General features: G+C 34.0%; 1 protein-coding gene across 2 annotated transcripts; it reads left to right on the top strand.

Moving 5' to 3' along the window:
- The first annotated feature begins 4,728 nt into the window (after window positions 1–4,728).
- LOC138331742 (sulfotransferase 1B1-like) lies at window positions 4,729–13,874 on the top strand. Of its 2 annotated transcripts, none has more exons than XM_069279502.1 (6): window positions 4,729–4,893; window positions 7,163–7,436; window positions 9,289–9,609; window positions 9,955–10,058; window positions 11,365–11,536; window positions 12,409–13,874. In XM_069279502.1, exons 2-6 carry the CDS (start codon window positions 7,262–7,264, stop codon window positions 12,519–12,521), a joined length of 885 nt encoding a protein of 294 aa, XP_069135603.1. In that variant the 5' UTR covers window positions 4,729–4,893; window positions 7,163–7,261; the 3' UTR covers window positions 12,522–13,874. The 2 variants fall into 2 exon arrangements, with proteins under 2 accessions (XP_069135603.1, XP_069135602.1); XM_069279501.1 differs by having other exon boundaries at window positions 4,730–4,893; window positions 7,177–7,436.

The raw sequence follows: 13,874 nt of genomic DNA, 5'->3' as shown, positions 1-13,874 counted from the left end.
GACTTGGAAATAGAATAACGAACGAAGATGCTGAAGTTCACTCTATTGAATGAATTAACGAGATTTCTTTCATTACGTGCGAAGATGAAACAGCTCGAAAAATAAGAATGGATAAATATCGAACAGCGCAACGGATGGGCCTAAACGACAAACATGTTTTGAAGAGTAAATAATCTTCATCAACAATGGATTATTTAGAAAATTACAGCAACAAAATATTTAGAACATAGACTTAAAAGATTAGATGCATAATCTACAAAACGAGTTGTTTAGAACATTACCTAAAACTAAACACTTTTCATCAACAGGATTTGTGTTGTGTTGACTAGTGTTATAGAGTCTATGTTAGGCTTTTCGTATCCGAGTAAAGAGTCGGTTCAGTCTAGCAATAGCTACGTAATTACCATTACTTATAAGAATGGTACTAGTGTATAGCAGTCTAAATTCAACAATAATCTAGGCAACCTCTGCGTATGTGTTTTAGGGTCCATTTGTACGTTCGTCTAAGCATGTGGTTTTATATATTTAATTAGGGAATTTCACAATTCTTTTAAGGAGCAACTAGGGTGTTTTAGTTAGCCGTGGTTAGATCTATTTGGAATGAAGAGAGTTTATGTATTAAGTCTATAGGAGGATAAAAGAGTATATAAATAACTTCAAACAGACGCAGTTTAAAGAAATCCACGTGAAAAGCCAAAGCATACGAGTAAATCGGTAAAAAATGATATGCAAAAATTCATGTGCGGCGATAAAACAGTTCGGAAATTTTAACAATAATGGATAGATATCGAATACATGTAACACCAATGTATGAAGCTAAAAATTATAATCTTTATCAGCAGTAAATAATTTAGAAAATAACCTTAAAAGTAAAATGAAGAATCTACACATTGTTTAAAAAAGTACCTGTGGATATATTTATATTATGATAGATCTAGTTGGGGAATTGAATTTCGCAACTCGTTTAGAAAGTCGAAAATAAGAATGGATAAATATCGAACAGCGCAACGGATGGGGCTAAAACGACAAACATGTTTTGAAGAGTAAATAATCTTCATCAACAATGGATTATTTAGAAAATTATTATAAGATGATCTACAGCAACAAAATATTTAGAACACATAGACTTAAAAGATTAGATGCATAATCTACAAAACGAGTTGTTTAGAACATTACCTAAAACTAAACACTTTTCATCAACAGGATTTGTGTTGTGTTGACTAGTGTTATAGAGTCTATGTTAGGCTTTTCGTATCCGAGTAAAGAGTCGGTTCAGTCTAGCAATAGCTACGTAATTACCATTACTTATAAGAATGGTACTAGTGTATAGCAGTCTAAATTCAACAATAATCTAGGCAACCTCTGCGTGTGTGTTTTAGGGTCCATTTGTACGTTCGTCTAAGCATGTGGTTTTATATATTTAATTAGGGAATTTCACAATTCTTTTAAGGAGCAACTAGGGTGTTTTAGTTAGCCGTGGTTAGATCTATTTGGAATGAAGAGAGTTTATGTATTAAGTCTATAGGAGGATAAAAGAGTATATAAATAACTTCAAACAGACGCAGTTTAAAGAAATCCACGTGAAAAGCCAAAGCATACGAGTAAATCGGTAAAAAATGATATGCAAAAATTCATGTGCGGCGATAAAACAGTTCGGAAATTTTAACAATAATGGATAGATATCGAATACATGTAACACCAATGTATGAAGCTAAAAATAATAATCTTTATCAGCAGTAAATAATTTAGAAAATAACCTTAAAAGTAAAATGAAGAATCTACACATTGTTTAAAAAAGTACCTGTGGATATATTTATATTATGATAGATCTAGTTGGGGAATTGAATTTCGCAACTCGTTTAGAAAGCAACCGGGTGTTTTATATATATATATTTGCGATGCACTGTAGGAGTGTATGTGTTAAGCCTATGTGATTTATTTCTAAATCCTTACGTAATTTCCTAATTTAGGTGCTATATATTCTATATTGGAAGTTTGCACTTGAGTAGACATAGATAATGTGTTATTCATGAGCTTATTAGGAGTGAAATAAACACGGCTACTGTCCTAGAAACAAATTACTTTTACATTAATTCTTGAGGAATTTTGAACATGTGATTTTGGGTTTGTGAGTCTTAACTTGGATTGATGGAATTTTTACTAGAATAGTAAGACTTAATGAGTTGAGCGTTTGAAGTTGTTGTGCAAGAATTTAGTTAGATCATCGATAAATTGAAAAAAATAAAAATTTGATGTCTGTTTGTCGCGCTTAAAGGGACATGAACCTTAAATAAGTTGTTCTGTATGCTTAGATATGGTTTTCAGATGTTTATTGAATATTTTATTACAATGATTGGTTATCCAAAACGACAGGAAAACATGGGGAATACCTACCTCAAAAATGATAAAAATAGACCGTCATATTCTATTTTTGGAACACAAAACGAAAGCTGGCCGAAAGCGAGGTTATAATGAACAACAAACTTGACATGACAAGGAATATTTGTTTACCACATTTTAAGATTTTTTCTACATTTGTATTTTACGATGGTTGACAAATGAAGTTTAAGCCATATTTGTTTTAAAACAATTTGTATTTAGCGTAAGAATGATAAGTCAAAAGTCATACGAGACTTTTCATTCGACACGGCACCTTCACCCACCGCGAAGTGAGGTTCCTGACTTATTGCACATATGTACATCACGCAAGTATAAAGTGGGGAGTTGCTCCCGTCTCTTGCATTTCAGCGATCCATTTATATTTACTTACTTTCCAAATTGCGCACGTAACTGACTCTTGGCGTACACGGTTTTCTAGCAGAATTCGTTTGTGTTCGCTTCACTCACGTTTTTGACCCACCATTTTGTTTACATTTGTGCAGTGCATTGTGGGAGGTCACTAAAGTTCAACACTACTATACCATCGTTACAAAATTCGACCGGGCCGGTTCAAAATACAGAAAGATGGAATTTCCATTATAATTATTTTATTTGACACATTTGTACAATAACTGATATATTTTACTTAGTAAGGTATCTGACACGTCTTAAATATGTATTTTAGTCAAATTTTCATGGTTTATTTAGGTTCATGTCCCTTTAAAGTACGAAACAATTGCCTCAATATCTGTCAACGGCACGAAAATGCTTTGCTATGTAATTTCAGTTGGAACTATCGATGAACCCTGTGGAGTATATAAAATGATGAAGCGGTACAACATGTAGGAATATTTATTTAACGTCACTCAGTGTATAACTATATCACATCGGCAGCAGCTGAATCAATCTCATACAGATCAATTTAGTACCGACAACAGCTGGGGATATGCCGTATCTGAAGATTTCCAGTTTTCAATCAAGTATAACATTACATTGGGTAGGATCTGTTGAACGTTGAAAGCAACAGGGTGGCTTCATTTTCAATTCACTTTCGCTCCTTGTATTAGACAATGTATGAAATAGAAAAAAAGTACACGAAACAGAGTGAATCAATATTTCGGATGATGAGCATATTGAAATAAATTGAAACTAACAATTTGCTTTTTGTATTTCTATTGATTATCTTCTCATTTCTTATAATTAGCTTTTCAATCCTAACAATAAACTTTTCAGTTTTTCTTAACTATTAAATTAATTATATGCCACGTCGACAGATATACAGTTACATGTGACAGGTATCACTGCTAGGCAGATTGTCATAGACTAGAGTACCTTCAGACAAAACTACCGACCGATGAGGAAAACAAAAATCTGGCAAGCGCATGGAAGCCTAAACACTGAAGTTAACCATAGGATGTGGGCTGATGGAAAAAAATAATGTTAGGCACCTTAAACCATTATTTCACCTGAGTGTCTTTGTTACGTATTTATAGTGAACCAATTATTGATTACTGAACAGTGTGTAGTGCTCTGTGCATTTGATGGTGACATATATCATCCAAATAATAAATGGATATTGACTATAGCTTTTTGTCCTATGAGACCGCATTGTTACCGATGAATCAGAGCGGCTAGTTACTATTATAGTGGTCCAACACGACAAAACAAATTAAACAAAACTGAAATCCTTGGAATATAGGGGGTAAGAAAAATAGCACTGGACATGAACGCTATACATAAAAATAGTTGTCACTGAGTGCTTATGTGGTAAGATATTGTGTGTAAGATTTTACTTAGTTTTCAACTGATTCCTCCTATCATTTTGTTTAACATTTACACTATCATGCTCTAGTAACGGGAGGTATTTGCACACTGAAATAACTAGCATTATACACTATCCAACCGATCTCATTTAGATTTTTTCCCTATCACTTGAGATAAATCTCTATTCACATGCTACCTGATTTATAATCATTTAAAAGAAATATTTTTGTAACATTTCTTTGTTATCTTTCTATACTGAAAATGCAAGGTGACAATGCATAATACGTTAGCTTTATTAGTTTTTCAGTCGATACTTTCATCCTTCTGCTAATGATCTCCAGGGAATTTCCAGAATTGGGAGATAATCCAATAAATGAAGTCTAAAGCAAAATCCTACTTCTACGGAGTAAAATCAATATAGAATGAAGCTATAGTTGTAATAGAGTTAGCGGGGATCTCACTAGACACCTTATACGCGTCATTAGGTGTACTAGCAGCCTTACGATCTCAACATAAACGCATCTCCACTACGTTGATTGATTTTAATACATCCCGGCTAAGTCGGGCTTTAAAGCGCTGAGCTCGCTAGTGTTAAACGCTTGCAAAGCGAACCGGAAGTGAATGAGACTGTGTACTGAGTGTATATACATAGATACTTGGGTACACGTTGTGTATGAAGATTCCCCAAAACTAGACAGTATTTACAGTTCAATGCCGGACATTTGACCAGTCAGCTCATCGTGCATATAGGTAAGTATTAATTTTGGTGTTAGGTTTTAGAATGATAAATGTAAACACAACACGAGTATTTACAAAACGTAAGCACATTTCTACTACGTAGCTACAGGTCTATATATCGTAACACTTTTGGCTTATCGTGACCTAGATAAGCATTCGAGTGCGGTTGTATTAAAGCTGTATGTAAAGGTCTGTTGTATAGTGCCAGAGTGATCTCCCTTCAAACCCTTCCAACTTTTAGTTACCGTTTATATGCCTTACTATGTCAGTGAAATGTAATTCTTGTATATCAGTTATTAAATTCACTGGCGTATCACTTTCTTATTTTTCTTTTCAAACTTTATTGACATCAGGGATGATCACCATTACATAAAATGAAGACATCAATCAAAATACCTTAAAGGACAAAGTATAATTCAATTATCATCATGCATACATAAGCATACACACCATTATGTATAGTAATTACCTGCATACAACATATATATTTATCGCACCTAGAAATGTCTCCAAATGATTAGCGGAGAGCCGTCACGTGGTGACCCCCTAACACTTTATAGGGGGTCAGTAAATTTATTATGGTGCAATATGGCGGCTGTCGCCCATGCTTCAAAATTTTAACACACTCTCCCCAACTAAATATACCATTTCATCACCGTAAAAATATATTATATATAATAAATATGTAGGCCTACTGAAGGCAAAATATTTTAAAAGCGGCGATTGTGTACTTCGCCAGCATGATTCAGGTTTGATTTCAGATTCTAATGAAACAAATAAATGGTCCTCGATGTGATAAATTCGTTATATAGTCAGTTACTGACCCCCTTTAAAGGCATAGAGGGTCAGTAAGTAGTATAGGAGGCTCGGGCTACGCCCTCGCCCCTATAAATCTTACTGACCCTCTATGTCTTTAGAGGAGGTCAGTAACTGATTATATACCTAATAATATATACATGTATACATAATGTGACATAAATAAAATCATGTTCTGGCAAGGACAGAACTTATATAAGTACATATAACTTTATAAACTTGATCCTGTCCGAAAAGCAATTTATGCATAATGATATGGATTCTGATTTGTCTCCAGTATGCCGCCCTTCATAGGAATTTATGATGGAAAATGTAGAAAAAGGAATTTTAGTAAGACTATAAACTATTGACACTATTAGTTCGAATAACCACGGATATGTCTATCCACCAAACTATAGCAAAACCACGAAAAAAAGTACACACGAATAATTCATACTATACAGTACACTATTACAAACCGTCCTGTATAAAGAACAATCAAGGACGTTGCTCTTTAAACAAATAGGATTATTATTCAGGTCAGACTAGACTGGCCTAGTTCCTTTTCGATTCTATGACGACAGTATCTTATATGATTATTTATAACTGACTGGATATTAACGCGATGACAATGCGGGGATTAATGTCTGCTTTATACCGACAATCTACTAACACTTATCGGCTTAACGCATCGGCACTGATATTACGTCAATGACCAAGATATTATGCAATCTCAGCAAAATCCTTATGTAAATATACAGGGACATGCAATAGAATTATAACTGTGAATTTTTATTTTCAATTTGTGGACTTTTAGGGATTTATAATAATATTCAGTAAAAACTTGACATTTTTTTACTTGGCTTTGTATAGTGATAATGAATACACAACGTGTGATTTTTGTATAGAATATATTTCACACGAGTGAATTATTACTAACATCTCACAGGACGCGAACTTAGGCAAGTATCTGATTTCATTTTGTGTAATAAATAACTGTGAAATTGAAATACCGATTTACATATCAAATAACCACAATTTTGTACGACCTTTTCCCATCATTATAAAACCACTCCGGAATTTTCACTAACTTTATCATGTGCTTGTTTGTTTTCAATTTTTGCGCAAGGATGCGAACGTGAAAAGTGTGTAAGCTATCATAAACAGTCAATCGTCTTATTGTATCTCAGTACGACAATTACTGATGACAAATTACTTTAAATGCTTTAAAATCACGTTTAATATTAAAAGCAATCGAGAAAATTTTGCAATATGTATAGTAATTGTATACGAATGAAAAATATTTATTTAAGTCAATCATTATGATTTACTCTAACTCCATAAATTTTAATTTTCTTATTTGCTAGGCCCAAAATGCAAATGATATGATAATGTACATTTATGCCAATTTGTAAATAAAGGTTCGATATCAGTAAGAATAAGTTAGAATATGATATTTGACAAACTCTCTGATTAATTTATATAGCTCTTACCTTTCAGGCGGCGAAGATGTTAGGGCTAAGATAGACGATGAGTTGCCGATCATAGACTGTTTTCAGAAGCTGATCTATAGATATTTGTCACCATGCCTGTGGTAAAGGTGAAGGACGACCAGGGGAAGACGATGACCCTTCAGGAGGTGGACGGGTTTTATCTACCGGTAGCACGAGTCCCTTACGACCAAGAAGAGGAGTTCCGAGGGAGGTTGAACTGGACCGCAAGGTCCGACGATATACTGATATGTGCTTATCCCAAGTCGGGTAGGTATCGTGTCAAACCGTATTTCGTCTTTACATAGCTGAGATCCTTGCGGGGAGGTATCCATTTAGACGTCATTATTTTGTGGGCACAATTCACGTCGTTTTTTCCGAAAAAATATGACACGTGACGGTACAATCCATCCCTACCTGCAAGGGCAGATAACTCTGTAATATGCAAATACAGAACAGGCTAATGGAATTTTAGTATCAGGGCCATATCTCATCGACATGTCTTAACTTAGGAATCCCTTAACTTCGAATTCTTCATAGGAAACATTACATAAGTTAAGATTCTGTGGTGCTATACTATGGAGAATTCTTATTAAGAAATTTCTATTCATTGGAATTAATAGATATTGATGTCATTGTGCCCAGGCCCATCATCTATGCTTAGGACCCCGATCATATTCCCGGGACTGAATAGCTACATGTAGCTATTACGCTGCTCGGGGAGGTCACATTGTAGAGATGTTAAAATGCTGCTCCATCTTCCTAGCAAAAATCAAGATAGGTTAAATAACTGTCAAAAGGCAGCTTTGCATTTTCTCGAATAGAGTAGAGTCAGATACTCGTTTCGAACTACACATTAGATATAATTATCTCACTTTACCTAAGAAGTAGGCAAACGTTTCTGAAACAGAATCAAAAGATTAACAATGGTAATGTCAGAATTTTTTTTTATATTGTATTTGTTATACCACTTAATCGCATTGATAACTCAACTGTTGCTTAATAACTAGAACGACGTCGATAGATACGGGTATCTGCGTTATAGCAAGTAAAGTCTGGCAATGAAAACAGCCCAAATGCGATCGTTTTCCTTCCAAATGCCTGTATATATCAAAACGACGGCCAAATTCTGCTTACGTTGTCCAGTTTTGACCACTGAAATTATGCAAAAGATCCGTGTACACAAATAAATTTTGAGAACAAGGCTGCGTCAGGGAATGTCAACACGGACATAGCCAGCCGGGAGACGTTTTAGAATTCCTGTAATGTAAATTACTTTCTTCGCATACGTAGCGATTTTGACCTTTTTTCCTATTTCATGAAAAAAAATTATACTGGATATATTAACACCATTTTACCAACTTCATCCTTCCTTTGCCCGACTATTCACTTTAACGTTTAACGATTGTTCAGGACGTGATTAAACAAAATTATCAAACTCTTTTTACATCTACAGTAAAAAGTAAAAGATGTTATCTGTGTACTTTTCACCAGAACAGAACACTACACGCTGGTAATTATGTCACAACAATTCACCACTTTAGTCAACAATGGACACTGAAATGAATCCTGGCATTGAGCTGCATATTTCTACACATATGTTATACTGTCGGTTAAGCCGTTTTATCACTATAATAGTATCATCAAAGATGCTCCACCGCTGACAAAAGGTATTTTTTCACTATCAAAAGGAGGAGCAGACGATTTAGTATTTTTCTTTAGTTAAAAAAGTTACTTACTTTACACCATTTCCATCATTGAAAAGTTTGAGCTTCTAATTTTACTTCAAATTAAAAACATGAAAAATAATTAATTGCATCCCTGAAAAAAATCCGTGGCACTATATCTTATATGGAATGAATTACTAATTGCGCATCCACCAAAGACGAAATAAATTATTTCATATTATTTTTGTGTTAATCAGACACCACCAAAGACGAAATAAATTATTTCATATTATTTTTGTGTTAATTAGACATATATATACACGATTAAACACCAATTTTTGTTCAAATGATGAATATCATTTATACTCTGTCGGCGGTGGAGCATCTTTAAACTTTTAATGTGTAATCAACAATGATGAATTGAATTAATAGCGGTTTATATATTTCATAAACAGGAACACATTGGGTATGGGAGATGGTTTGTATGCTGCTGAATGGTAATGCTGAGCGGATTAATCTGATGAAAGAAATGGCGATGTTAGAATGTTTATCGGGGTCGGCCCTGGATGCTCTAACGTCACCCAGGGTTTTGAACACTCACATGTACTACGGTCAAATACCGGAGGACTTCAAACGCAAGCAGTGTAAGATTGTGTACATTTTGAGGAACCCAAGAGATGTAGCTGTGTCCTTCTTCAATCACCACACCCGTCTTTTGGACTACGAGTACAACGGGGACTGGCAGCAATATCTACCTAGGTTTATTGAGGGAAAAGGTAGGGAGATGTCTTCACTTTTCCATAAAATTCAGCATACTCGCCAAATATTCTCTCCACAATGTTCAAAATTACTGATAAAATTGATTTTTTCTTTTATATTTAGTAAACTTCGGTTCCATGTTTGACTTTGTGATTAAACGTTGTTGATTTGCTTACCAAAGTTGATTGCTTTTAAAGACCATATTACAAAATTGATATTGCAGGTTAGCTGAAGCTGAAAACGGTTAATTTTATGTGATTTTAGTTGTCCCTTTTGACAGCGGTTTCCGAATTGTACTTTGTTTTTTATCCCATACAATTAATCTCGTCAAATACAGCATAACATTGCTTCATATTTCACAGTTGACTACGGTTCCTGGTTTGATTATGTTGTCGACTGGGAGACAGAGATGAACAAGAACCAACAAAATCCAGCACATGTTGTTACGTACGAGGACTTACAGAAGGTAATAACCCATCTTCGATACTCCAGGGGTTCCGATCACTTACCATCTGAGTGATTCTCTACACCACTGGGCTATCTAATAGTAAAACCGAAGGCAGCTCTGGGGAACAAATCGGAACCAATCACAGGCCAATCACATGTCACAAGACTTTAGAGAGAGCGACGCCCAGCTTCAAAGCCAGACAGTCAACTGCAGTGTGCAGTGTACCGTTATACGGCTCTTTCGATGTATATCAAAGGACCAAAATATATATTATGTTTCTTTTATAATTAGTTTAACTATGAGATAATCCAGGGTTGTAGAGATCGCAAGTGATCTCAACCCCTGGAGCATCGAGAAGGGTAATAACTACAAGCGATGTAATTTGTTAAACGTCCTTTAAACGGCCGACGCCCTACTAACAACCAATACCATTTAAGGAAGGATTACCCGGAGATGAACAGGACAACTGCCCTACATATAATTCTAAATTGCCACCAAAAGGTGGAGGGCTTGTGGTAATATGTTGGAAATACTACTCGGCCACCACGGCCTACAATAGTATAGATTCATTGCAGCTTTATCAATATACCAATACATCAATTTTCACAGATTTCATTTCTCTGTATATCTTGTAGAAATATAAACTGGAGTTATCTCCCTGTAATCAACACAATCAGTATACATACTATTAGGTTGTTTTAGGCTAAGATATTTACACCTGATAATCTAGCTAAATGTTTGATATAATATCTCTCCAAATTAATCATTCTCTGTTTTAATTGCTCTGCAAGATAGTATTCATATTACATACTTAAGATAGGCTTTGTTCGAGATATTCGTTTTGCGAATAAGTTTCAAAGAAAAAAGAATATCCATATGCATTGATAGATTTTGCATCATATCGACAATAAATGTTTGATATAACACGATATTTACAAAGCATTCATATTTTTGTGCTTTCTTGTCTTTAATGTGTCATTAGGCTTATTTTGTTTTCGTAGATAAGTGGAAAAAATAGGGTCGGGGTTAAAAAAGTAGAATCGGTCGGGTAACCCTTAACAGACATATTAATTTTTTGGCCTTATCATTTTCGTGTTTGCGCTCCGTGTATTCATAAAGAGGAGTATCGCCTCGAAAATTCTACAAAGATTTTCCACATCATAGGAATTACATATTCCAATTCTTACTGCCGATTACATAAACCATGATATGTTTTAAGTGTGAGGGGAGTGTTTTATTTTTTGTTTTTTGTTTTTTTTTTAGTTTTTTTTTCATTCTACTTTTGCTGCTTGATTGTTTTGTTATTTTACTATTTTTATTGTAGGACTGTGTAAAAGAGATTGGTAGACTTGCAACATTTTTAAAGACGGAAGGCACCGAAACATTATACAAGGATATTGCTGACCAATGTAACTTCAAAAAGATGAAAAGGGAGAAGGATCCCTTGGAGGATACAGCGGAATGGAAAGATGACAAGCCTGGGATGTATAGGAAAGGTACGCTACATAGGTGTTACATTTGTAGGTGAGATGTATAAAAAAAGACTACGAACTTTGTCATACTCACATTTTGTTTTACCATTTACCTTTTCTTGATTTTGGTATCACATGTCATTACAACAAGAAAATCAACAAAAACTATTTCACAATATGAATATAGGTAACATATAAGTAGGTTGCCACTGAATACTACTTCACTAAATATTAAACGTGACGAGACAAACTTCATTATAGAGATACTTAAGCGATGCAATAAGCGGTATACGTTCATATTTTCTATTTTCGTGTTTTGGTTATTGAATTTAAAATAAACCTATACTATCCTAATTTATAGACTAGAAGTACAATACTTTTAAGCGTGTCAATAAACAAATCATGATCTCTAAAAAGCTACCCGTTCAATCGAATACGCACGGTCAGAAGAGGCGAAAATTACAACTAATGTGTTGTAAAGCATATGAATTAAATTAAACGCACAATAGAAAATATGGAATGGTTTATGAATAATGGTCGCTACCCTTTCAATACGTGTACCGCTTATTGCAAGTATCCCTAATGTAAGTTTAATAGAAATTGTGGTATAAAGATATAGATAAATGATCTCTCATTTTAAAATTTAGATATACGGTTAGTTATAATAAGACTTTACTTACGATGCTAAAACAAGGCAAGACATATATGAACACAATATTTGCTTATGTAAATAGTTTTGACAGGAATTCTTCAATTTAACACTTGAGGGCCACACAAATAGAGAGGAACTGATTTCATCCAATATTTCAATCACCAATTCTCAAATATTCTGAAAGTCTTGATTGAAATTATAACGGTTATATTCATTATATGTTTGATAATATATTTCCTTATAGGAATCGTTGGAGACTGGAAGAATTGGTTCACAGTGGCCCAGAGTGAGATGTTTAACTCTGTATACCAGGAAAGACTGTCGAATGTCACACTGCCTGTGCCTTATAACACATGATACTACCGAAATAGTACGTCACCAACATGGCAGCACAGACTAATATCAAAGTACTGAGGGTACATAGAGATCGAATAACAATACATTCATATCAAAGTACTGAGGGTACATGGAGATTGTACAACACTACACTCATATCAAAGTACTGCGGGCGCATGGAGATTGTACAACATCATTTGTTGCAGTAAACAGTAGAAAACAACGAATAAGAAATGTTAAAAAAAACGGACAATCATAATGACATTACATAACCAAAATTTACATAAACACAAAGGATGTTTTTATATCTTAGAGATTTTCAAAAATTAGCATTATGATTTGAAAATTTCGTTTGATAACAATTTTGTTTGTGCCTGATTAAAAATACGCATGCAATAAATAACATCTTTTACCTTCAATAAAGTGCTTAAGAAACCGTTAATAAAACGCATACCCAAGGCATTTACGAGACAACTTAAGTATTCGCTGGTCGGTGATTTTTTCCAGGTTCTCCGGCTAGACATGTACTTTTTCATTTCCATTTTGATATGTGAAAGAGAAACCACGCAAGATAGAGGCATATTTCAGATCTATCAGCTCTATTTGAAGAATCTATTTTAGTTTGAATCGGGAAAACGTTTAAACCAATAGTCCAAGTAAGAAGGGAGACAAATTTACTAACATTATCAAAAAAAAAAAAAAAAAAATTGGAAAGTACTATTTTTTGTATTATATTCATTATACAATTATTTCAGATCCTTTAATCATAATGCTTTAAGGTAAGTATATCTTTTAGTTATAATGAAGACATTTCCGCGAAACATATCCATAAACACAAAAAACACAATAAGGAAAAACAGTTGAGGTATGTGAAATTCTTACACACTGTAACCAGGTATCATTTCCTTTATATTCTCATTAAATGACATGTTTTGAATTTTGTATCCTCATACGTAAGGGTGTTTTTCATTGCTGCTCTGTCTTACAAATAATGGTTAACTCAGAGGATCACTTCAAATACGTGCCATATTTGAAGCGACATTTTACCATAATGTAAAGATTTTGTTGTATTTACATTTTAGAAAGCTTGGATAATACACATGTACATTAACAGCCCAAACATTTCTTCGTTTCAAACATATGTTTTGATACATCTCATGATTTCATGTACATTGCTAGATTGACAAAAAATTAAATTGCCGTTGGCCGTTAAATCTATTGTGTTATATTCGTGTATATTCGCTCATTTATTTTGTAATTTCATTTGTTGTTTGATTTATACAATATTCCCATATATGACAATGTAGTAGAATTACAATGCTAACGTGTTCAGCAATGCGTTTGGAATAAAATTCAAATGATTTATAATCAACA

Source organism: Argopecten irradians, chromosome 9 (assembly GCF_041381155.1).
Source record: "Argopecten irradians isolate NY chromosome 9, Ai_NY, whole genome shotgun sequence".
NCBI lineage: Eukaryota > Metazoa > Mollusca > Bivalvia > Pectinida > Pectinidae > Argopecten > Argopecten irradians.
Note: the sequence above shows the minus strand (reverse complement) of the source record. Positions and strands in the feature narration are given on the sequence as shown.

What these genes read in the sequence shown, in the direction of transcription:
- LOC138331742 (XM_069279502.1), top strand. Translation starts at nt 7,262, where the DNA reads ATGCCTGTGGTAAAGGTGAAGGACGACCAGGGGAAGACGATGACCCTT. An exon ending in ATGTGCTTATCCCAAGTCGG is followed by an intron (nt 7,437 to 9,288) that starts GTAGGTATCGTG and finishes TTTCATAAACAG; the next exon opens with GAACACATTGGGTATGGGAG. An exon ending in TAGGTTTATTGAGGGAAAAG is followed by an intron (nt 9,610 to 9,954) that starts GTAGGGAGATGT and finishes CATATTTCACAG; the next exon opens with TTGACTACGGTTCCTGGTTT.